The 24,350-nt window shown below is 38.9% G+C and overlaps 1 protein-coding gene across 1 annotated transcript in view; it reads left to right on the top strand.

Moving 5' to 3' along the window:
• The first annotated feature begins 1,246 nt into the window (after positions 1–1,246).
• IQCM (IQ motif containing M) overlaps positions 1,247–24,350 on the top strand; it is a 405,589-nt gene continuing 382,485 nt past the window's right edge. The window contains exons 1-3 of the mRNA XM_065903803.1: positions 1,247–1,295; positions 1,798–1,880; positions 4,303–4,570. Coding sequence (XP_065759875.1) covers positions 1,247–1,295; positions 1,798–1,880; positions 4,303–4,570 — 400 coding nt within the window. The remainder of the gene's footprint in view (positions 1,296–1,797; positions 1,881–4,302; positions 4,571–24,350) is intronic.

Below are 24,350 nucleotides of genomic sequence, written 5' to 3'. Positions count from 1 at the left end.
AAATTTCCTTCGTGTCCCTTCTCAGTGACTCTTGAAGATCACTGTTCTGGGTTTTTCTCCTTTATATTAGCTATACTTCCACTAGAACTTTATTTAATAGAACCATATAGTATTTGCTTTTTTGACATCATGTTTTTGCTTATATAACATAATGATTTTGAGATTCATTCATGTTGTGATGTCTGTCAGTAGTTTGATCCTTTTTTGTTGCTTAGTAGTATTTCATTGTATGATATACCAGTTTGTCTGCTGTTCTCTTGTTGATCCCCATCTGGCTATTTCCAATTTGAGTTTATTATGACTATAGCTGCTATGAGCATTCTTGTACAAGTCTTTTGTTAATATATGTTTCATTCTCTGGAAAATACCTAGGAGTGGGATTGCTTAGTCGCAGGGAAGGTGTACATTAGGTTTTATAAGAAACTGCCATAGCTTTTCCAAACTATTTATCCTATTTTGTATTTCCACTGATGACACATGAGGTTCCAGTAGGTCCACTGCCTCATCAACATTGACTGTTACCAGTCTTTTTAATTTTAGCCATACTGGTGAGCATGTGGTGGTATCTGTTATGGTCTCAATATTTGTGTTCCCCTAAAATTCATGTTGAAATCCTAATGCACAATGTGATGTTGGTATAAGGGGTTGAGGTCTTTGGTGGGAGGTGATTAGGTCATGATGAGTGCTTATATAAAAGAGGCCCTGGAGACCTTCCTACTCCCTTCTACTACATAAGGATATGAGTAGATGTCTGACCGGGAACAGGGCCCTTCCCTGACCATGCTGCCATCCTGATCTTGGACTTCCAGCCTCCATAATGGAGAGAAATAAATTTCTGTTGTTTACAAGCTACCCAGTCTTTGATACTTTGTTCTATCAGCCCACACAGACTAAGATAGTATCTTATTATGGTTTTGATCTGCATGAAAATGGCATTTCAAAATGCTTAAAATTTGAGTAGGTGAAAAGAAGAGAGAGAAAATCTTGATCCTAAGGTTACTTAAAGGAGGTATATAGTTAAAGAAATGGGGAGCATACTGGAAAGACTGAAAAGCTGATTTGATAAGTAATATATTGAAATTTTGCTGTGTCCAGGGTAAGAGAAGAAAGCCAAAAAAACACTCATAAACATCAAAATCAGCTAACAGTAAAGGAAATATATAAGGATGAAATATTAGACAAGACTAAGTTAAGATGATATATTTTATGTACATGCTATAGAATTCTGTACATAGCTCTGGGTAAAATGAATAAGAATCTTAGGAAAATAGTTATCATTATAATGCTGCTGACCTGTAGGTACATGTATTTTTTATTTCAGTGCTATTTCTACTAAATTAACTTAAACTTTTGAGTTTTATTTTGCAGTTATAATGTTATCAAGTTATAAGGTAAATACTCTTGAAGAAATGTACAGTCATATTAGTTATCAGGTATAGAAACTAGGACAGACTTACTAATAATTTTCGTATTCAAATCATTTGTGTCTTCTATATTTAAAAGCTTTTAGAGCTAAAAGAGATTTCAATTCTGTGCATTTTATTTGGTCTCCCTGGACTTAGGATAATCTAAGATTCTGACCATTGTAAGCTAATTTAAGTAAAGTATTACATTAAAGGAACATTACATTAACTTTTTTTGCATTCTCTTATAACATCCACTTATATAATTCACATTTATAATATCCTGCAAGATTCATAACTTTCTAAATTTCAGTTTCATAGTTTTGCCATTTTTGGTTAAGAAAGTACATTAATTACATTAAAAAAGTAAACCATTTCTCTGTTTCTATTTCAGATTCTATATTAGAGATTCCCAAGCAAGATTTTTTTCAAGAAGCAAAAACTCTCATTGCTCAACATTATAAGAAAATAAATGAGGTTAGTGTTTTGAACTTAACTAACATCGTATTTTTCAGGAAACTAATAACAATTTTTGTATACTACAACAATTGTTCCAAATGATTACATGAACCCTAATAGATTTTGAACAGAAGGGAAAATGAAATCCTTACTAGCTGTGAAAATTGATTTCAGATTGCCTTTAAAAATAAAAGATTTTTCAGCTTTACAGGTTATTTAATTACATATATGTTCAGTTTGTACATTTAACTTAATTTTTAATGTTTTCTGTTGTTGAATTACAGTGGAAGTTTTTGGATTAAGTACCTTAAGTAAAGATCCCGCTTTAAACACAGTTAGATGAGGCTAACCTAGGAAACGCACTGTGAGATGCAGCCCGCCTGCGCCGCCAGCATGCACACTCACCTGTGTCTTCTTCCACGCCGCTTTGTGTTAGGGCTGTGCGCCGGTCTGGTTGTTCCTTCAGGGCAGTAGCTGTCTTTTCTGAATGTTGCATCCCTAGCAGCGAGCCTTGTGCCTGACTCGATAAGTAATTGCTTAATGGCGTAGACTGGCGGGAAGGGATGAAGGGGAAGGGGTGGCAAAGAGATAGGAGACGAGGGCACAGGATGAAGTTTTGGAGGAGAGCACGCAGAGGGGAGATGGGGCCTTTGGGGAGCAGCGGCTGTGGTGGCAGATGGCCCTTTGGGGAGACAGGTGAGAGAAGGGATCTTAGGATGGTTTCCTGTGTGCCACACTGCTCTCTCTCTTGAATATTTTTTTAAAGAAAAAAAAAAAAAACCCATACTTTTAAATAAAGATTTTAACTTTTTCCATGTTTCCTGTTGAGGGGGAAGAGGATTATATTTTATTTTAAATTGAGCTTTTGCTGTATGATGGAGCGAGTCAGCTATGTGTATACATATATCCCCTCCTTCTTGAGCTTCTCCATCCCACCCCCACTTTGGTCACCACGGAGCTCCAGGCTGAGCCCCTGTGCTGCAGAGCACGTTCTGACCAGCTATCGGTTTCACACAAGGCAGCGCACACACATCAGTCCTAATCTCCCAACTGTATTCCTCCTCATCTACTCTGCATCCACCTGTCCGTTCTGTACTTCTAGGGTATTCTTGTCCTGAAAAATATGTTCATCTGTACCATTTTCCTAGATTACACGTTTATGCATTATATATTTTTCTCTTCCTGACTTACTTTTCTCTGTATGACAGATTCTAGTTCCATCCATGTCTCTATAAATGACCCAATATTGTTCCTTTTATGACTAAGTAATATTCCATTGTACATATGTATCACATCTTTATCCATTCATCTATCAATGGACATTTAGGTTGCTACCATATGACGTAGCAACTCCACTACAGAGCATATACCCCAAGAAAACCATAATTCCAAAGGACACATGGACCCTCAATGTTCATTGCAGCATCATTTAAAATAGCCAGTACATGAAGGGTTATAAGTTTTACACGTGCTTGTTTTGAATGGTCCTATAGGCTGGGACTGACCATAGGTGGTTTTAATCTTGTAATCAGCATTGTTAACATTGCTTACTAATTTTTGCCCCTAATCAATTAGAAGTACTTATAAATTGTATGGATTTCAGTAGTAGACATGTGAGACGAAAAGTTTAAATTCTTCAGAGTTAGACAGCTGTGCCTTAGAGTCTTCATCTACTTTTAGAATTTTATCTAATAATAACAGGGCAATATCTGGTTGCTTGGTAAAATGTAATACCAGTGTACTGAAACCTCCTTATTGGCATTTTGAGTTGGCATCTGTTTACTTTGTCTAAACCTTTTCTTGTAGGGAGAAGAAGAGCTGTAGCTCTATCTATGGGCTAGAGAATTACTAGACTAGAACAATTATAATTGTTTGGATAACTGCCTATCAGAGACCTGGGACTATATTATTTTCTATTGCTCAAGGTTGTCAAAATTAGTAAGCAATTAAGTGATTGGAAGGATCTAAAATACATATCCAATTAGTAATATGCTTTCCTTGAGAACCTATCTCCATGTATAAGCAGTTATTTCTGATTCAATAGAGAATTTAGAGGATGTTACCATTTTTTTTTTTGACATTTGAAGATTCTCCAAAGATGGTTGAAAATGAATTCTTATTTGTCTATTTGAAAACTTCTATTTTAAAATTGACCTTAAAGCTGTATTAGAAAATATCAAATTTGAGGAAAGCATCACTATTTTAAAATTTATATATATATTTTAAGTTGAATATAACACTTATGCTTGTAAGGGATTTTAGAGAACTATGAAGGATAACATCACTTTATCTGACTATTGTCATGTGCTTTAAGTAGATGTCTTATATAGCAAAGTACTTTGTAAAATATATTTAGTGGATATAATTTTCTTAATTTATTACCAAATTTATTACCTAGTTTTATATAGTTAAATTTAATTAAATTTATTTTTGTTTATAGAATAAAGTTCCAGGTACTTCTATAAATGTCTTCAGAAATAAACATCAGAAACCAAAATCTACCAAATTCATACCTTTAGAGGTCAGAAAAAAGGAAACACTTGATGTGGTCCAAGAACTTCAGGCAGCATACAAAAGGATTTGTTTTCCCAAGGACCGTTCCAAAAGTGGACCTTCTGAGGAGCTGCCACAATGGACTGCTTTCAATGAGCCACACATTTTTAGCATAAAAAAGAAACACAAGGAGCCTGTAGATCTAGTTGTGAAAGGTAAGTTTTTTGGTGGAGCAAAGAAGTTCAACAAGCCATCAGGCAGAATTATTTGCTTATGGTGTGCTTGTAATGAAATTTCTACATTTAAACAAAACTCCACATTTTAAATGCTAGCAGTGAAAGGCAGGGAGGCATGATTGAAAGAGCTGCTAACCTCTGGGAGCCACCAGAAGGTGAAAAGAAGGCATCTTCATGGAAAGAGGAATGCAGAGGAGCAGAATGGGTTGGCCACTTCTTCCAGTCGACACAGTTCCTAGAGCAGGCAGAGGTTCATGGCTCTGGGGTCTTTTGTTGAGTGGGGTCGCTAGGGTAGGTGAGCTATTCATGAGTCTGTTACCCCAAGACGGTAAAAGGAGTTTCCTTTAGGACCTATTGTGGTAAAGGTTTCTTCTTTATCAAGATTTCGGTAAAGTGGAAACTGGTGGTCTATTTAAGCAGAGTATTACTGTTTTCTGAGACTAATGTGTTTTCCTGGCCCGAATAAATGACCTCTCAAAACACATTTCTAGTTATAAACTTTCATAACTTCGTCTACATTTCCCTCTTTTGTTATTGCTTACTATGTTATTCACTCTTTTGAATTTTTTCAATGAGTGCCTGCCCTGTGCCAGGTGTCAGGAGTCGGAAACACATGGCTTCAAAGGCTCAGAGAGTAGTGGTGGGACACATACTTGGGTAATTTCTTCTGTGCATCCTGACAACTGCTGTTACCCAGTTGGTGCAAGGGATTACGGAGAAACTGAGAAGTAACCAGCCAGATGCCAGAGGGAAGATTTCTCAGACGAGATCTCATTAGAAATGGGTTTTAAGGAGAAGTTCATTAAAGGTAAGTGGGAACAGAAGAGGCCATTTGGAACAGTGGAAGAGCTAAAGGACAAAAGAAAGTGATATGTCTTGGGGAAGGAGAGATTTGGTAAGAAATGAAGTTGCGGAGATGGGTCAGACGAGACTTTGATGCGATGATAATAGCAGACCCAGGAGTCGACCCATGTGTATTCGAGAGCCAATGATGATATCAAAGCTGGGAGAAGGGGAAAGAGTGAGGTGTGACTACTTCTGTCTGTCAAGAAAAATCAAAGTGGCAGTACAGCCTGTGGGGAGAATGGTGGCAGAGAGAGAAGAGAGGAGGCTGCCCGGAAAGAGTTGGTCCACGTAAGAGATTGCAGGGCCTAAAGCAGGGCAGCAGTGAAGCATGAAGTGTCCAGGAGGGGTTTATTGCAGTGTTTCTCAGGGTAGTATTCAGAACGCTAGTCATGAGCGAGTCACCTTGACACAAGGGTTCTTTGGTTAGATAAGTTTGAAACATGCATTTACTTCTTGGAGATTCATATTGAAGATTAACATATTGAGAGCTCTAAGAAATACTACAGGAAAGAAATCTGTTTAATGTTTTTAACCTGCCTATCACCAATTTGTTTAACCAAAGAATTCCCAAAGAAAGATACTTAGGTTTCTAGACAGGAAAACTCAACAGGTATCATTAAGGGAATTCAGAGGGAGAAGCAGACTTAGGGCAGGTGGAGACAGGAGTGGGAAAGATGATCAATTCAGTTGTAGACCTGTTCAGTAGACTGGGAGATAAACAGTTGGAAGTTGGAAATGGAGCTACTTAGAAAGAACCAGGTTAAGACTGAAGATTGATGTTGGGAATCACTGCCATACATGAACCATTGTGGGGTTCATGCGTTGTTCAACCAACATTTATTTATTGTGGGAGAGATATAGAGATAAAAGATGTTACTTGCCCTCAAGAATTTCAAATTTCATTTGTGTACTTTGTGTGCAGTTGGATGGAGGAGGATAAATAGGTGATTATAGTGTAGTGTGACCGGCTGTAATAAAAACAAGTGCTACTGTTTTGAAGTCAATTGGAAAAAATATCTGATTCAGATTTAGTAATAGGGATGGATTCCCAGGAGATTTAAAGCCTGATAAATTTTGAAGGCTGAATAAGTGTTAACTCAAGAAGAAAGGTGCCATGAGAGTCAAGCATCTACATCATAATGAGTATCCGAGAAAGTGATGAGAGTGTACTTGAGGGAACTAAAATAATTTTAAATAACTGATATGAGGCTTGGGGAATTAGAGAACAGCAGAACATTGAAATTTAACCTGAAAGTAATTCAGATGTTTTACAGAACAGTTGCAGTGATCACATTTGCATTTGAGAACATACCGTGGCAGTGGAGGTGAGATGGGGTGAATTTTGAAGGCACAGAGACCAATGAGGAAACAGTAATTCCCATAAGCAAGGATGACTTGTATTACATTAGTGGCGCTGGGGATAGAAGTGAGGGGAGAGATTTTAGACATATTTGAGAAGTAGAATTATCTAGGTTTGGTCAACAGTAAGGTGGAACATCAGACATAGAGAAGGGCTGTGGGATTCATGGGCTTAGTGGTACCAAGTGGCACCATGGAAACATTGAATTAAAGAGTTGGAGATGCATTCTTATGGAATGGTGAAACTGCCACCACAATAAGTTGAAATCTAAACTGTGTACATACCGAGCTCTGTAGCTCTAGGTGAAGAAAGTGGGAGGAAACAGCATTACTAAAATGTCTTGGTGGTTTTCGTTGCCTTTGGAAAGTTTTATTATAAAAAAGAGATGAACTAAGAAGACTGTTGGCTGGTTTGCAAGCAGAAATGAGAGAGCATAGAGAGGGACCAAGAATTTGGGTCCTTGGTTTTGAGCAAATACCTACTAAGACTTACCATTGTAGCAAAAATCAGATTAATGATATGTTTTTATCAACCCAGGCCATTGTTGCAGGTAATCCAAAGGCACTGACTATTAAGCTGAGAGACTAAAGCAGGAGGTGGAGAAGTGAAGATACAGGGAGATTTTAAAACTATGCCTAAAAAAAGAGCTTTGAATGTGGTTATCGGTGTGCAGAATTGGAAGAAAATAGGTTAAAATATCTACCAAATATTTTAGAGAATTTCATTGCTGAAGAAACCGTGAACCTTGATTCAACTGAATATTCAAGAGTAAAATAACCTGCTTTATCTGGAAGTGGATCACAAAAGTTATGCAGTCTCCAAGGGGAATAATAGCAAGGAAAAACTTCTCAGAGTGGATCTGGGGGCACTAAGGAAATGAACAAGGGAGTGCCTCTCAGAACTGAATCCTTGTCTGCTCAGGGGACTTCTCAGCGCCTCCCCCACAGGATTCTATAACTTTCTTTGGCCTAATGATTGCTCCACTGCTGGATGCTGTATGCTTCTGGGGAAAGGTGGAAATAATTTATGAATTTGGTACACATTGTTACTAGACCAGAAGGAGCCACAGCTGGGCCTGATGGAGAAGATTACAAACAGCCAGAGATCCTGGGCTCTGAGCTGGATGTAGTGCTTTGGTGGAACTTTGGGTGTCTCCTTTGTGTCCTGTCAGAGTATAAAAATGAATGGATATTTGATGTGCAAAGGGGCAGACTATGTGGAGACTGGCTAGATGCTTATTATATCCTTTTCTTCCTGAGTACTTGGCTTAAATACACTCCTCACATCCCTTGTAGTTAGGAGGAGCTATCTGATTGAGATTTGGCTCAATGGATTATAGCTGGAAGTGGTGCACATCCATAAAAAATGTCTCTCTCGTGTTTGGCTCTCAACATGACACCCCACATTTTCAAGCATAAGGATTCTTTTTCAACATTCTGAAAACAATTGCAGTTTCATTCATGGGAGAGTGATCAAAGTGCTTTTAGTATCTGTTGATCAAAAAACTTTTGTTCGGGCATGGAGTAAATATACAAAGGTTGGTGAGTGGGAAAAAATTATCATGACTTGTTCCTTCACAGAACTTGTAGTCTAGAAAAACAGATATTAATTAAGTTGTCACCTGTATTTGGATTGAGAGTATACAACACATGAATTGGACCACATCTGGGGATCAAGGAAGGTATCCTAGAGGAAATGTCATCTGAACTAAGGTTTGAGAAATGGGTAGGAATTTCTCAGACAAGGAGCAATTCCTGCTTGGAGTTCTGGGTCTATATGCAATGGCCCAAGTGAGGGAAGCACAGAAGTGCTTTCACAGAAGTGCAGAAAGGGTAGGTGTGGGAGGAGCTGAAGAGAGGTCAGCTGCAGCTGTCAGAAAAGCAGAGCCTTGGCAGTGAGGCCTAGGAAATGTTCCACAGCTGTGTGGGGGAGGAGGGAGGAAGCTTGACGTGCAGCTTTTGCCCATTTCCATGTGAAAGTACTCTCACGGAGCCTGTTTCAAGCTGCTGATGGGACACCACTGATGGCGGGAGTTGGGGCGAGATGCACACAGTTTGCCCTCTGGAGCATTATGGCAAACCCTGTTCACGAAGTCTGAGCTCCTCTGGGCTCACTTCCTGTGTCCGCCCCTGCTGTGCTGAGGTTCCTGTCCCAGGCTTCCCCAGCGCCTTCCTGGTTGAGACCCCTAAAGAGTGGGTTCACCTGTCACACAGGAGGAGCTCGGAAGGGAGGGTGAGGGCCGATGGATAAACATTCCTCCTTTCTTCGCCAGGGCAGAAGGGTCTCAGTTACGTTCTGTAAAGCTTCTCAGAAGGTCCCAAATAATTAAGCACCCAGATTCTTGTTGTGGTTGTCAACTCAAAAAAGGATTCTTACATTAGTTCTCCCTTTTTTTCCTCCCCTTCACCCCAGCTGTTCATCCCTGATCCCTGAAATCACATCCTTAAAATAGTCTCTTAAAAATATTTTGGTGGCAGTTGTCAGTACTTATCCAAAGATTAGGGGTAGAGTGTGAGGAAAAGAAAAATAAAGGAAGGGTGATTCCTAGGCTTTAGGCCTGATGAACTGAAAGATAAGAATCGCCATTTTCTGAGATGGGGGAGAGAGAGAGATGTAGTTTTGGAATAGGCGGAAACCCAGAGTTGAGATTTAGGCACATTATGTTGAGGTTCTTAGTGTACATGTATATAAATGAAAATGACCAATAGACTAGACTACTGTACTCCAGACTACTGTCTAATAGGTAGTCTGTTATGTAATTGTGAGTGCATAAGAAAGATTGGAGTCATTAACGTGGAGATCTATGTCCAATAGAAATGTAATAAGAGCTACAAAATTTGTAATTGAAAATTTCCTACTGGCCACGTTAAAAAGTAAAAAAAAAAGCAGGTAAAACTAATTTTAATAATAGATTTATTTAACCTAATATATCAAAATGTGATCATTTAATAATTAACATAAAAATTATTAAGGAGATATTTTACTATTTTTTTTTTACCCCAAGTCTCCCAGATCCAGTGTGTGTTACAGAAATTGGATTAACCACATTTTAGGTACTCAATAGCTACAGATGATGAGTGGCTCCTGCATTGGACAGTAGAGGTATAGATTTTATTTATAATCATAGACTTAGAGACATCATCTAAAAAGTAAATGCAGGTAGAGAAAAAAAATCCACGGACTAAGGCCTGGCAGTTTCCAGTGTTTAGAGAGCAGGAAAAGGAGTACCCAGCAAAGTAGAAATGAACAGCTAGGAGGGAGGTCAGGAGAGTGTGAAATATGTTACCCATGGTTCAGTCAGGGAGGAGGAAGGCTTAGACAGGAGGAGCAAAGGAAGACCAGTTCTCAGGGTCTCTTAGAGAAGGTGGGTAATCCTTCCTTATGATGGTCTCTTTTGGGGGATTGTCCTTTTTAGTTATTGTTCAGTTGTTCAGTTGTGTCCAGTTCTTTGCGACCCCATGAACAGTTGCACACCAGGCTTCCCTGTCCTTCACTATCTGCCGGAGTTGAGTCGGTGATGCAATCCAACCATCTTATCCTCTGCTGTCCCCTTCTCCTCTGGCCCTCAATCTTTCCCAGCATCAGCATCTTTTCCAGTGAGTCAGCTCTTCATATCAGGTGGCCAAAGTGTTGAAACTTCAGCTTCAGCATCAGTCCTTCCAATGAATATTCAGGGTTGATTTCTTTTAGGATTGACTGGATGTCATCATGAGGTCAAGGTTTTGGGGGATGAAGAGTGTGAGAAAGAAGTGAAGGAGGACACTGGTCCTCCTGACATCCTATTACAGGCTGTGGTGAAATCAGAGACATTTTACTAGGAAAATCTGCCTGTGTCCTACCATACAGCTGTGAAGTGCTGATCTCAGAGTTTATATTCGAATTAAAATTGCAATCTATTTCTCCAGGTTCTTATCTCAAAAATGTATATTAAGTCTGTAACTTGGATCTATTTTTTAAACACATTCCCAATATTCACTTCGGTGTGAATGGATGCATGATTGAAGATAGCAGTCACATTAATTCTAGAACTTGATTAAAGTTTGTGAGATTAGAAAGAAAAACGAGTCCTGTGTGTGGTGTCTGTGCCTTTCACTCATGCTGCACTGAAAAATTCGGTTGTGTTACCTTCGATAAGCTGAACATCTTATGTGAGGACACGCCACGTATTCCTTGAATTTGATCCAAGGATATCAACTTTAAAAATACACTGCAGTGATTATAATATCACATATCTTTAGTAAATATGTTCCCTGTGCTTGCATGTACTGCATGCTTGTATTTTTCTTAATAGAGCAAAATAAAAAATATGAAATTGTTTTCTTTCTGAGCACATAGATACTCTGCAGAACTGCTTAACCAGTTTCTGTTGTCATACTGCCAGCAACTTGTGGTGTCGATAATTAAAAGTCACATGTAAAAGTCAGTTCTTGTAATATAAATATAGTTACTATATATTACATTGTATTCGTCTGCTTACGCATCCCTGTGGGAACAAAAAATACTGAGGTCTAATTTGAGTCATTTAAACTTGAAAACAGATTTTAGTTAATCTCAGTAAGATTTCATGATATTCGTGTCAAGCAAGTATATTTAGGGAATATTGGGTTGTTCCTTAGCCAACTTGGAAAGGAATAGATGTGTGTCTGCTTGTGTGTTTGTTCTTTGGTCTTCAGATCACAAGTCTATTCCTTTAAATATAAAATGAAGGCATAGTAAATTTTAATAGTGCTTTAAAATAACTATGGCTAGTGTCATGTTTATTTTGTTTGCCCATAGTGGTGACAACTTACCAAACAGTATTTTGAGCAACAGTGTTTATAAAATATTTTATTTTGTATTTTGATGATTTTAAGTAAAATAGGATATTAACAAATAAATTAAAACTGGTTTTTTTACTCGTTCCCACAAGATTATTTGGAGGAACTGAAGACCAGGTTCCATAACAATTTATAAGAAATGTGGAAACTAGAGATTTTTTTTAATGAAGTGGAAAATTAAACTGAATTTGGTATTATAAAATAATTTGATTTTGGAAGCTTTGAAACTTGAAATATACTAGTCTTCCTACCTGTATAAAAACAGGCTCAGTAATTTCTAAATGAGGGAATAAATTCAGATATCTTTAGAGAGCATCATACAGAGCATTTTGTAAGAACTTCTTTGCTTCTTAGTTTCTTCCTGCCTTAGATATCTATGCTTCTTCCATTTCTTGTCAGGAATTTTCTTTTGCTTGTCTATGCTATTGAAGAAAGAACTTCAACAGAATTCTCAAAATTTGCAAGTGAATATAATTATATAATTGTACAACCAATGTCTTGATCACAGTCCATTCTAATTTATGCTTTTTCTCTTTGGACTGACCTGGTGAGCTCTGAAATAGAAAGGTGCAGGATGGAGACTTAAAGTAAGACAAAAGACTCCATGCCTCTGGAGTAACATGGTTTACCATGTTGAAATAGCCAAAGTTCATAACTTTTAATAAATTAATAGCATCTTACTATGAGAATTATTAAAACAGTATAAAGGATTCAGAGACAGTAGAAATGCATTCTTCTAAACATCTACCACCTACTAATTTTCTTACTAGTCCAGAGGACAACTTAGGGAGAACAGAAATCTTAGGCTAGAGTAGTGACTTTCAGAAATTTTCTGATTAAATACATTTGTTCCATGTTTTGCATTTGACAGGGAACATAGGCAGAGAAGAGTTCAGAGGCTAGTGACCTATTTTCCAGTGGGCTAAGCTTCCCAGGTGGCACTAGTGGTAAAGAACCTGTCTGTCAATACAGGAGAGGTAAGAGACAATCCCTGGGTCAGGAAGATCCCCTGGAGAAGGAAATGGCAACCCACTCTAGTATTCTTGCCTGGAGAATCTCATGGACAGAGGAGCCTGGTGGGCTACAGTCCATGGTTTGCAAAGAGTTGGACACGAGTGAAGCAACTTAGCACACCTGGGGTCCTCCCTAGGTCATTGTACATAAAGTTTTCTGTATAAGTAAATGATACCAGCTTCTTGAGGAAGTACAATGAGAGCAGTTCATGGTGTCCTAGAAATGGTTTCCTATTTGCAATGAAATCCTCCTTCGGTAGACATTCGTTGTTCTGGGCCTCTTGACAGCCTTCAAACTGAGCTCTGGTAGCAGAACCCTGATTTGACTTTGGAGAAATGTTCCTCCCATTGCGAGTTTGTGCAGAGTGGGGAAGGCTGTCCCTCCGCCTTCTAACTCCAGAGCTGGTGTGTGATTTGGGCACAGCCAATGAGAAGGACTGATTCTTCTGGCCACAGGGAGAGGTGGAGTGATTGGACTTAAGTCAGCATGGATGCTAAGAGCCTGAGGAACCTGAGAACACAGCAATAAATTCTAGAATAAAGTCAATATGGAAGAATGAGCTGAATGATGCAGAGAAATCAAATCCTGATGTCACTGTTTGAGCCTCTTATCCAAGCTTTGCTGAAAACAAATGTTACCTGGAGTTTTCAGTTTGTATAAATTTGTGATTTCTTCCTTTTTGACAAAGCAGCATAGTTTAGTAACTTCATGGGACATAGGAGTTCAATGGCCTAGATTAAAATCTCAGCTTTCAAAAAGTAAAGATGGCGGAAGAGTAGGTGGATGTGGAGTACGTCTCTCCCCCAGATACATCAGGGACACACCTTCAGTCACAGAAGTGCATGCAATACACCAGCTGAGAGTGGACAGGAGGACCTGACCAGTAGAAAAGAATATATAGAACCACGTAAAACTCGGTAGGATGAAGGAACTAGGCGGAAAAACTGGAGTGTTAATAGGACTGGACCTGATCTTGGCAGGTAGGGGAACTGAAGGAGGGTTCTGATCCCCACATCAGGGTAATTGTCTGAATCAGAGGAGAAGCATTTAAGGCTGAGAGGGAAACAGCTAACCTGTGGCCACCTAAATGGAATGAGAATCAGACAGTCCTTGCTGCAGCCATGCATACCCCGGACAGGGATGAGGGTCCCCTGGAAGGCGCAGCAGCTGGGAGCTGGAGTTTAGGGATTGCAGAGCAACCCCAGGGCGAGGGCTGCGGTTGACTGTGGAGAGACGGATTGAGGGCATGTGAGGGAAGAAAATGCGTGGTGGAAAATTCCTGGTGGGAAATGCTGGTGAGGGAAAGACGGTCAGCCATGAAAGCAAAGTGGCATAGCTGAGTCATGCTAGGGGGTGGCGCCATCACCAAAGCCTCTCTCCCCCCACATGCCAGCATGGGCAGCTGAACAATAGAGGGGCTGGCCCATCAAATGCCTGAGGCGCTGAACTCCAGAGCAGGACCACACCCAGGGCGCCCCTTTCCGTGACTGATACATTGATCTACAGAGTAAGACCCTAGCAAGGGGTGCACCTCTATGTGCCTGATGTGCTGAACAACAGAGAAGGACCCCAGGCAAGGGGGTCTCTAAGTGCCTGAACAGACAGAGCTATGGAGAAAGACTGGCCAAGAGGCCTTCTGAGCACCAGCTACAATAGATTTGATAAAAGACTCTGATAGGGCCATAACTCCTGCAGCAGAGGCAGTCCGTGTCCCTGCAACTTGGCACCACCAAGGTCTCCGCAAGCCAAGCAGCTGTGCCACCTTCACACTCAGCTCTCACTGGGGCAGAGCGGCCACAGGCAAAAACAATCTTGCATCTATGCACACAGGGTCACTTCGGTTGTTTCTGGCTATTTGCAACCCTGTAGACTGTGGCCTGACAGGCTTCTCTGTCAGGGAGGGGAGTTCTCCAGGCAACTATACTGGAGCGTATTGGCCAAAGTGGTTGCCATACCCTTCTAGAGCACTGTACTTCTGCTGCCCTAGCCATCAACCCCCTGAGTACCTGGTGCTGCCAGAACCCCTGAACCCAAGCAGCTGCACCACCTCGACAATTTGCCCACACAGGGGCAAACCCAAGTCCTCCAGGGCAGCCTCAGGAGCAAACACAGGGGACAACCCACATGCAGAGGTGGAAATAAAACCACAATTGAAACCCAGGGGCAGTGTGGCTAAGGAAGAAGAACCAAAACCTTCCCATCAGCTGTACAATTAAACTGCAGATTAAATCCACATGATCAACGAAGCAGACTCTGTCTATGGAAGGCCATTGAGAGCTCCCACAAAAGAAAAGGCACTAGCTCTGATAGCTGTGGGCATCAGACAAGAACACACAGGAGCAGGACCAGATTAGAACTTGAGCTGCCCCCACAGCAGGTCCAGAGATCAACACAGTGTTGGAGGGCATCCCAGGGAGGTGAGATGGACTGTGACTCCCAGCGAGGGAAAGGATGCTGACACCAGTGACTCAGAAAAATATCTATTATTCTTATTTTTTGATTTGTTCTGTAGATTCTTTTGGATTTTTCCCCTTTTTTAAATTTCCTTTTTCCCCCTCTATTGTAGTTGTTGAAATTTGTTAGTTTTGTTTTCGTTGCTTTATTCCCCACTTGGCACCTTGCTTTAGTTTTGTTTTCCAGTTTGTGCTTTAGTTAGTTTTGTTCTTAACTGGCAAATATAACTTTTTATTTCCTTTGTTCATCAGGTCATTCTAGTGTATTTTTGTTGGACTGTTTCGACTTTGCTCATGGATGTATATGTATATGTGTATATTCCATTATTTTAATTATTATTTGCCTGATTTTGTAACTGCCATTTGTCTGGGGTTCATCTTCAGTTTCTTGTTTTTAGATATTTGTTTTAATCTCAATGCCATAACATACCACTTGTGGAATCTTCACTTCTGACCAGAAATCAAGCCCTGAACCTTTGGAGTCAGAGCACTGACTCCAAGACCCTAGACTACCAAAGAATTAACCCTAGGGAGTATCAAATAGTGAGAATTCACACAAAGGAAATGATTTGAATACAAGTCCCAGCATCACCCAACCACTAGTAGAACCTTGTGCAGGATACCTCATCTAAACAGCAAACAAAACAGAAATACAAATGCATCATCAGCAGACAGTATTACCACCTCACTCAGCCTTGCCCATCAGAGGAAAAACAAACAAACAAAAACTCAGCACAAATCTCACCCTTTACGAAGCTCACATAAACCACTGGGCCAACTTTAGAAGGGCAGAAACCAAAAGGAAGGAAGAATTCAACCTTCTTCAAGGAAAGAATCCAACTTTCCTTATAGCCTGGGAAAAGGAGACCTCAAATACAGTAAGTTAAATAAAAATAATGAAAAGGCAGAGAAATACTACACAAATGAAGGAACCAACTAGAAACACAGAAGTCCAAATAAATGAAGAGGAAATAGGCAAACTACCTGAAAAAGAATTCAGAATAATGATAGTAAAGATGATCAAAAAACCTTGAAAGCGAAATGGAGAAAATGCAAGAATCAATTAACAAAGACCTAGAAGAATTAAAGAATAAGTATACAGAGACAAACAACACAATTACTGAAATTAAAATTACTCTGGAAGGAATCAATAGCAGAATACCTGACGCAGAAGAATGAATCATTGAGCTGGAAGATAAAATGGTGGAAATAACTTCTGAAGAGCAGAATAAAGTAAAAAGAATGAAGAGAACTAAGGACAGTCTCAGAGACTTCTGGGACAATATCAAATGCACCAACATTTGAATTATAGGGTCCCAGAAAGTAAGAGGTAAAGAAAGGGTATGAGGAAATTTTTGAAGAGATTATAGCTGAAAATTTCCTCAACATGGAAAAAGAAATAGTCAATCAAGTCCAAGAGGCTGAAAGAGTCCCATACAGGATAAACCCAAGAAGAAACATGCCAAGACACATGCTAATCAAACTAACAAAGACTAAACACAAAGAAAGAATATTAAAAGTAGCAAGGGAAAAGCAACACATAACATACAAGGGAAACCCCATATGCTTAACAGCTGATTTTTCAGCAGAAACTCTGCAGGCCAGAAGGGAATGGCAGGATGTATTTAAACCACTGTGAAAGGGAAAAATCTACAACCAAGATTATTGTACCTGGCAAGGATCTCTTTTAAAATTGATGGAGAAATAAAAAGCTTTTCAGACAAATAAAAATTAAGAGAATTCAGTACCACCAAACCAGGTTTACAACAAGTGTTAAAGGGACTTATACAGTCAAGAAATACAAGAGAAGAAAAAAGATCTACAAAATTAAGCCCAAACAGTTAAGAAAATGGCAATAGGAACATATATATCAATAGTTACTTTAAATGTAAACAGATTAAATGCTCCTACCAAAAGGCACAGACTGGCTGAATGGATACAAAAACAAGACCCATATATATATACTGTCTACAAGAAACCCACTTCAGACCTAAAGACACATAAATACTGAGAGTGAGAAGATGGAAAAGTATATTCCATGCAAATGGAAGCTAAAGAAAGCTGGAGTAGCAGTCCTCGTATCAGACAAGATAGACCTTAAAATAAAGAAAGTTACAAGAGATAAGGCAGGCGACTACATAATGATCAAGGGATCAACCAAAGAGGCAGACGTAACAATTGTAAATATCTATGCATCCAACACAGGAGCACCTCAATACATAAGATGGATACTAACAAACATAAAAGGAGAAATTGACAGTAACACAATAAAAGCAGGAAACTTTAACACACCACTCACAACAGTGGACAGGTCATCAAAACAGAAAGTTAATAAGGAAACACAAGTCTTAAATGATACATTAGATGAGATGGATCTCGTTGATATCTTCAGGACAGTCCATCCAAATGCAGAAGAATACACCTTCTCAAGTGCACATAGAATATTCTACAGGATAGACCACATCTTGGGTCACAAATCAAACCTCAGTAAATTTAGGAAAATTGAAAGCATATCAAGCATCTTCTCTGACCACAATGCTATGAGGCTAGATATCAATTATAAGAAATAAAACTGTAAGAAACCAAACATATGGAGGTTAAATGACATGTTTCTAAATAACCAACAGGTTACTGAAGAAATTAAAAGGGAAATAAAAAAATTTCTAGAAACAAATAACAGTGAAAACATGACAACTCAAAACCTATGGGATGCAGCAAAAGCAGTTCTAAGAAGGAAGTTTATAGCAACACAATCCTACCTGAAGAAACAAGAAAAACATCGAATAGACAACATAACTTTACATCTAAAACAGCTGGTAAAAGAAGAACAAAAAAACCCCAAAATTAGTAGAAGGAAAGAAATCATGAAGATCCGAGCAGAAATAAATGAAAAAGAAATGAAAGAAACAATAATAAAGATTAACAAAACTAAAAGCTGGTTCTTTGAGAAGATAAACAAAATTGACAAACCTTTAGCCAGATTCATCAAGAAAAAAGAGAGAAGAATCAAATCAACAAAATTAGAAATGAAAAAGGAGAGGTTACAGCAGACAATGCAGAAATACAAAGGATTATAAGAGACTATTATGAACAACTATATGGCAATAAAAGAAATGGACAGATTCTTAGAAAAGTTCAACCTTCCAAGACTGAACCAGGAAGAAATAGAAATTCTGAACAACCCAATTACAAGCACTGAAATTGAAGCTGTGATTAAAAAATCTCCCAAAAAACAAAAGCCCTGTAATAAATGGCTTCACAGGAGAATTCTTTCAAACATTTAGAGAGGAGCTAATGAGTATCCTTCTATAACTCTTTCAAAAAATTTCAGAGAAAAGAACACTTCCAAACTCATTCTACGAGGCCACATCACTCTGATACGAAAACCAGAGAAAGACAACACAAAAAAAGAAAACAAAGGCCAATATCACTGATAAGCATAGATGCAAAAATCCTCAACAAAATTTTGGCAAACAGAATTCAGCAACACTTCAAAAAACTCATACACCATGATCAAGTTGGATTATTCCAGGGATGCAAGGATTCTTTAATATAGGCAAATCAATCAATGTGATACACCACATTAACAAACTGAAAGATAAAAACCATATGATAATCTCAATAGATGCAGAAAAGCCTTTGACAAAATTCAGCACTCATTTATGATTAAAACTTTTCAAAAAATGGGTCTGGAAAGTACCTCCCTCAACATAGTAAACACCATATATGGTAAGCCTACAGCAAATATTATTTTCAATGGTGAAAAACTGAAGGCATTCCCCCTAAGATCAGGAACAAGACAAGGGCACCCACTTTCCCCAGTATTATTCAGCATAGTTCTGGAAGTCCTAGCTATAGCAATCAGAGAAGAAAAAGAAATAAAAGGAGTCCAAATTGGAAAAGAAGAAGTAAAGCTCTCACTGTTTGCAGATGACATAATACTGTACATAGAAAACCCTAAAGATAGTATCAGAAAATTACTAGAGCTAATCATTGAATTTGTCAAAGTTGTAGGATACAAAATCAATACACAGAAATCACTTGTATTTCTATATACTAACAATGAAAAATCAGAAAGAGAAATTAAGGAATCCATCCCATTCACCACTGCAACAAAAAGAATTAAATGTCTGGGAATAAACTTACCTAAGGGGACAAAAGAGCTGTACACAGAAAACTGTAAGACACTAATGAAAGAAATCAAAGATGATATAAACAGATGGAGAGATATTCTGTTTTCCCGGGATGGAAGAATCAATATTGTGACAATGACCATACTACCAAATGCAATCTACAGATTCAGTGTGACCCCTATCAGACTACTGATGGAATTTTTCATAGAACTAGGACAAAAAATTTCACAATTCATATGGAAACACTAAAGACCCTGAATAGCCTAAGCAGTCTTGAGAAAGAAGAATGGAGCTGGAGGAATCAATCTTGCTGACTTCAGATTATACCACAAAGCTACACTCATCAAGACAGTATGGCACTGGCACAAAGACAGACATATAGACCAATGGAACAAGACAGAAAGCCCAAAAATAAAACCATGCACCTATGGGTACCTTATTTTTGACAATGGAGTGAAGAATATACAATGGGGCAAAGACAGCCTCTTCAATAAATGGTGCTGGGAAAACTGGATAACTACATGTAAAAGAATGAAATCAAGACAATTCCTAACACTATACACAAAGATAAACTAAAAAAATGGATTAAAGACCTAAATGTATGACCAGAAACTATGAAACTCTTAGAGGAAAACATGGGCAGAACACTTGATAAAATAAATGAAAGCAAGATCCCCTATGACCCACCTCCTAGAGTAATGGAAATAAATACAAAAGTAAAAAGTGGGACCTGATTAAACTTAAAAGCTTTTGCACAGCAAAGGAAACTATAAGCGAGGTGAAAAGACAACGCTCAGAATGGGAGAAAATAATAGCAAATGAAACAAAGGATTAATTTCCATAATATACAAGCAGCTCATACAACTCAATGCCAGAAAAACAAACACCCCAATCAAAAAGTGGGAAAAAGACCAAAACAGATATTTCTCCAAGGAAGACATACAGATGACTAGCAAACATGTGAAAAGATGCTCAACTTTGCTCATTGTTAGAGAAATGGAAATAAAAATTACAATGAGATATCACCTCACACCAGTCAGAATGGCCATCATCAAAAGGTCTACAAAGAATAAATGCTGGAGAGGGTGTGGAGAAAAGGGAACACTCTTGCACTGTTGGTGGGAATGTAAATTGGTATAGCCACTATGAAAGATGGTATGGAGATTTTTTAAAAAACTAGGAATAAAACCACCATATGACCTGGCATCCCACTCCCAGGCATATACCCTGAGGAAACCAAAATTGAAAGAGACACATGTATCCAATTGTTCACTGCAGCTCTATTTACAATAGCTAGAACATGGAAGCAACCTAGATGTCCATCAACAAATGACTGGATAAAGTTGTAGTGCATATACACAGTGGACAATTACTCAGCCATAAAAAGGAGCACATCTGAGTTGGTTCTAATGAGGTGGATGCACGTAGAACCTATCATACAGAGAGAAGTGAGTCAGAAAGATAAATATTGTATTCTAATGCATATATATGGAATCTAGAAAAATGGTGCTGAAGAATTTATTTACAGGGCAACAGAAATGGAGAACAGACTTATGGACATGGGGAGAGGGGAGGAGAGGGTGAGATGTAAGGAAGGAGTAACATGAAACGTACATTACCATATGTAAAATAGCCAATGGGAATTTGCTGTATGGCTCAGGAAACTCAAACAGGGCCTCTGTATCAACCTAGAGAGTGGGACAGGGAGGGAGATTCAAAACGGAGGGGATATATGTATATCTATGGCTGATTCATGTTGAGGTTTGACAGAGGAAACAGCAAAATTCTGCAAAGCAATTATCCTTCAATAAAAAATAAATAAAGAAAAAAACCCCTCATCTTTCTCACTCATTTGTTTCTTTTATTTCTTTAACCTGATTTGATTACCTGTTGGTTTTCAGTGATAGTCTCTTGGAAACACCTTCCTTATCTAGTCTTTATAGGAAAAATTACACTTAAAATATATGTAGTAGGCTGAATAATAACCACCCATATATATCAGATCCTAATTCCTAAAGCCCATAAGTGTTAACTTATTTGGGAAAAAGATCTTTGCAGGTGTGATTAGGTTAAAGATCTTGAGTTAAAGAGAGTATCTAGATTATTCCAGAGGTCCTCAATGCCATCACAAGTATCTTTATAAAAGAAAGCCAGATGGAAATTATAGACAATGGAGAGGAGATACAGTGTAACCGCGGAGGCAGGATAAGAATGTTATGTCCAGCAGCCAAGGATTGTGGGCAGCCTCCAGAAGCAGGAAGAGTCATGGACGAGATTTACCTGTTGAGCCTCTGAAGGTGTGCAGCACAGCTGACACCTTGATTTTGGATCTCTGGCCGGCAAAACTGCGAGAGAATACATTTTTGTCATTTAAAGTCACCAGGCTTTGGATAATGTGTTATGATGGAGATAGATAACTAATATAGTATACTTCCAAAACTAGGTTTCAACTTTAGACATTGCCTACATTTTCCCCCCTTTTTATGAGTACCTAAGTGTGATCAATGAGCTGATTGCTTCAACTTTCATTTCCTCATTCGTGAATGAGGAGTCTCTATTAAGCTCCTGCTTGAACTAGATGCTGTGTGTAATGGGTCCTACTCTCATGGAACTTTCAGGTTAGTAGCAGTGAATTGCCCTTTATTTCTTTCAAAAAATATAGATATTGTAGGTTTTTGTTATCTTTCTCTTTTTCTTCTGGCAGTGGGAATGGAAACCAGGGCTATAATTTACACTGTGTTTTCTCTTCTGAGTTTAGAACCAACTGAATGGAAAGATGCATCTGTGTGTGTGTGTGTGTGTGTGTGTGTGTGTGTGTGTGTGTGTGCGCGCGCACTAAGTCTCTTTAGTCATGTCTGACTCTTTGCAACCCTATGGACTGTAGCCCGCCAGGTTCCTCTGTCATGGGATTCTCCAGGCAAGAATACTGGAGTCGGTTGCCATGACCTCCTCCAAGGGATTTTTACAACCCAGGATCGAAACTGCGTCTCTCATATCTCCTGCAGTGGCAGGCAGGTTCTTTACCACTAGTGCCACCTGGGAAGCAAGAATTGGGCAAATGGAGATTCAGATGTTTATTTTCTTACAAAGAAAGCTGTTGAGAGAATCTGGCTCTGGATAAGCAGCCTCGTAGCTTGTTAACACTCTCCTGGAATTAAACTTACCTTCCCAGTCCCAGGCAGATCTGCCAGCAGCCACCTGCCCTCCTTTCCTCTACACAGAGTAGGATGTGTCCTCTAACTCAACCTGGTAGCACACAGGAGAGTTTACTTGCTGACTCCATGCTGGCAGGCTGGAAAAATTCCAGAAGGACTGAGTCCAGCCTGACCCTACTAACCAGAGTGAGGAAGGGGCTGAGGTGTTACAAGCCTTCTACTCTCACCAGCCAAAGCTTTGAACTCTTCCTTCTAGCTGTACGCTTATGTCTCTTGTCCATCTGAATGAAGAGAATGAGTAAATCTCTCTGTGCTCTGTGAAACAGATTCCTATCATTAGAGGCCACTGTGTTGCTACTTGTAAGATTTTCCTAGAATCTGAGGTCTACCTATCTCTTGGAGGGTTTGGAAGAGGAATGGTCATGAACTGGGTATTAAGGTAATAAAATATTTTACTGAGTGGCATGTAATTTCCTCCTAGCAGTGCTGGGCACTCTGGGATATTAAAAAAAGTGTAATCCATGGAACATTTTCTTCCTCTCAATACATTGTAGCCAAGGGACCCATAATTATTTCTGTCCTACTTTGCAGAAGTTGGTCAAACCCAATCACTAACATTTGTATTACTTTAACATTTTTCAGTCACAAATCTGATCATCACATCTTAACTAGTAAATCGAGTAAAGTTAATAACTTTGAACAGTTGAGGCTGATTTTCTTATTAGAATCTTAGTTGTTTTTCTGAGACATTCTTTTCTGAGATGGATACTTGTTTACATAAGAGAAATCATTGGAGGCTAACTTAATAACTTCTCTTTTTACTAATTTTGAAATGGAGTTTTTTTCATTGGTATCCACATCAGCTAAAGAATCTTAAGGCTATAACCCATTTATAGTAATAGAAAGTCTTTTGTCATTTTGACCCTACGTTATTAATGTGTTCCCCTAATTTTTTCCCTTGCCTTTGCTCTGTCAGTTCAGTTCAGTCACTCAGTCATGTCCAACTCTTTGCAACCCCATGAATTGCAGCACACCAGGCCTCCCTGTCCATCACCAACTCCTGGAGTCTACCCAAACTCATGTCCATTGAGTCAGTGATGCCATCCAGCCATCTCATCCTCTGTCGTCCCCTTCTCCTCTTGCCCCCAATCCTTCCCAACATCAAGGTCTTTTCCAATGAGTCAACTCTTCGCATGAGGTGGCCAAAGTACTGGAGTTTCAGCTTCAGCATCAGTCCTTCCAATGAACACCCAGGACTGATCTCTTTTAGGATGGACTGGTTGAATCTCCTTGCAGTCCAAGGGACTCTCAAGAGTCTTCTCCAACACCACAGCTCAAAAGCATCAATTTTTCGGCACTCAGCTTTCTTCACAGTCCAACTCACATCCATACACGACCACTGGAAAAACCATCTTTAAACAAAGTAATGCCAGAAATAATTTTTTTTTCTTTTTTGTCAAATACAAATCCTACACTCTTTCCCCTAAAGTCCCTTGATGTTTCCCCAGAGTCTACAGGATAAAGGAAATGAAGTTACATATTTTATGCATCCCAACTATGAGTATTTTTTGAAAAATTGATCAACCATGATATAAGAAAGACTGAATTATCTTTATATTCTTTTTATGGAAGATAAGAAATTTTTGTTGCATGAAGAAGTAGCCGAAAACTATAAAGTCAGATAGTAAGAAAAAGTATATAGTGTATGATTGTTATTTAACAAAGTTACTGTTATTTTCCTGGATTTTATAATGTGGTTATTTGCCAGTTTTTTAGAATTTGTCATTTGTGTTGATAACCACAAAAATCCCACTTCTTTAATTCTAGTATTGACTGTTATACCTCATTTTGTATTTATGCTTTTATAGATACTTTCCTTAGTATGGCCCCACAAGTATTATGGTTCAGTCCCTAAGATATGACTCGATCACTGATGGAGAGGCAAAGCTAGAAGCAGAACAGCTGAAGAATGTTGTTGTAA

The sequence above is a fragment of the Muntiacus reevesi genome, chromosome 13 (assembly GCF_963930625.1).
Source record: "Muntiacus reevesi chromosome 13, mMunRee1.1, whole genome shotgun sequence".
Lineage (NCBI taxonomy): Eukaryota > Metazoa > Chordata > Mammalia > Artiodactyla > Cervidae > Muntiacus > Muntiacus reevesi.
The sequence above is the reverse complement of the archived record's forward strand: the minus strand, read 5'-3'. Positions and strand labels throughout refer to the sequence as shown.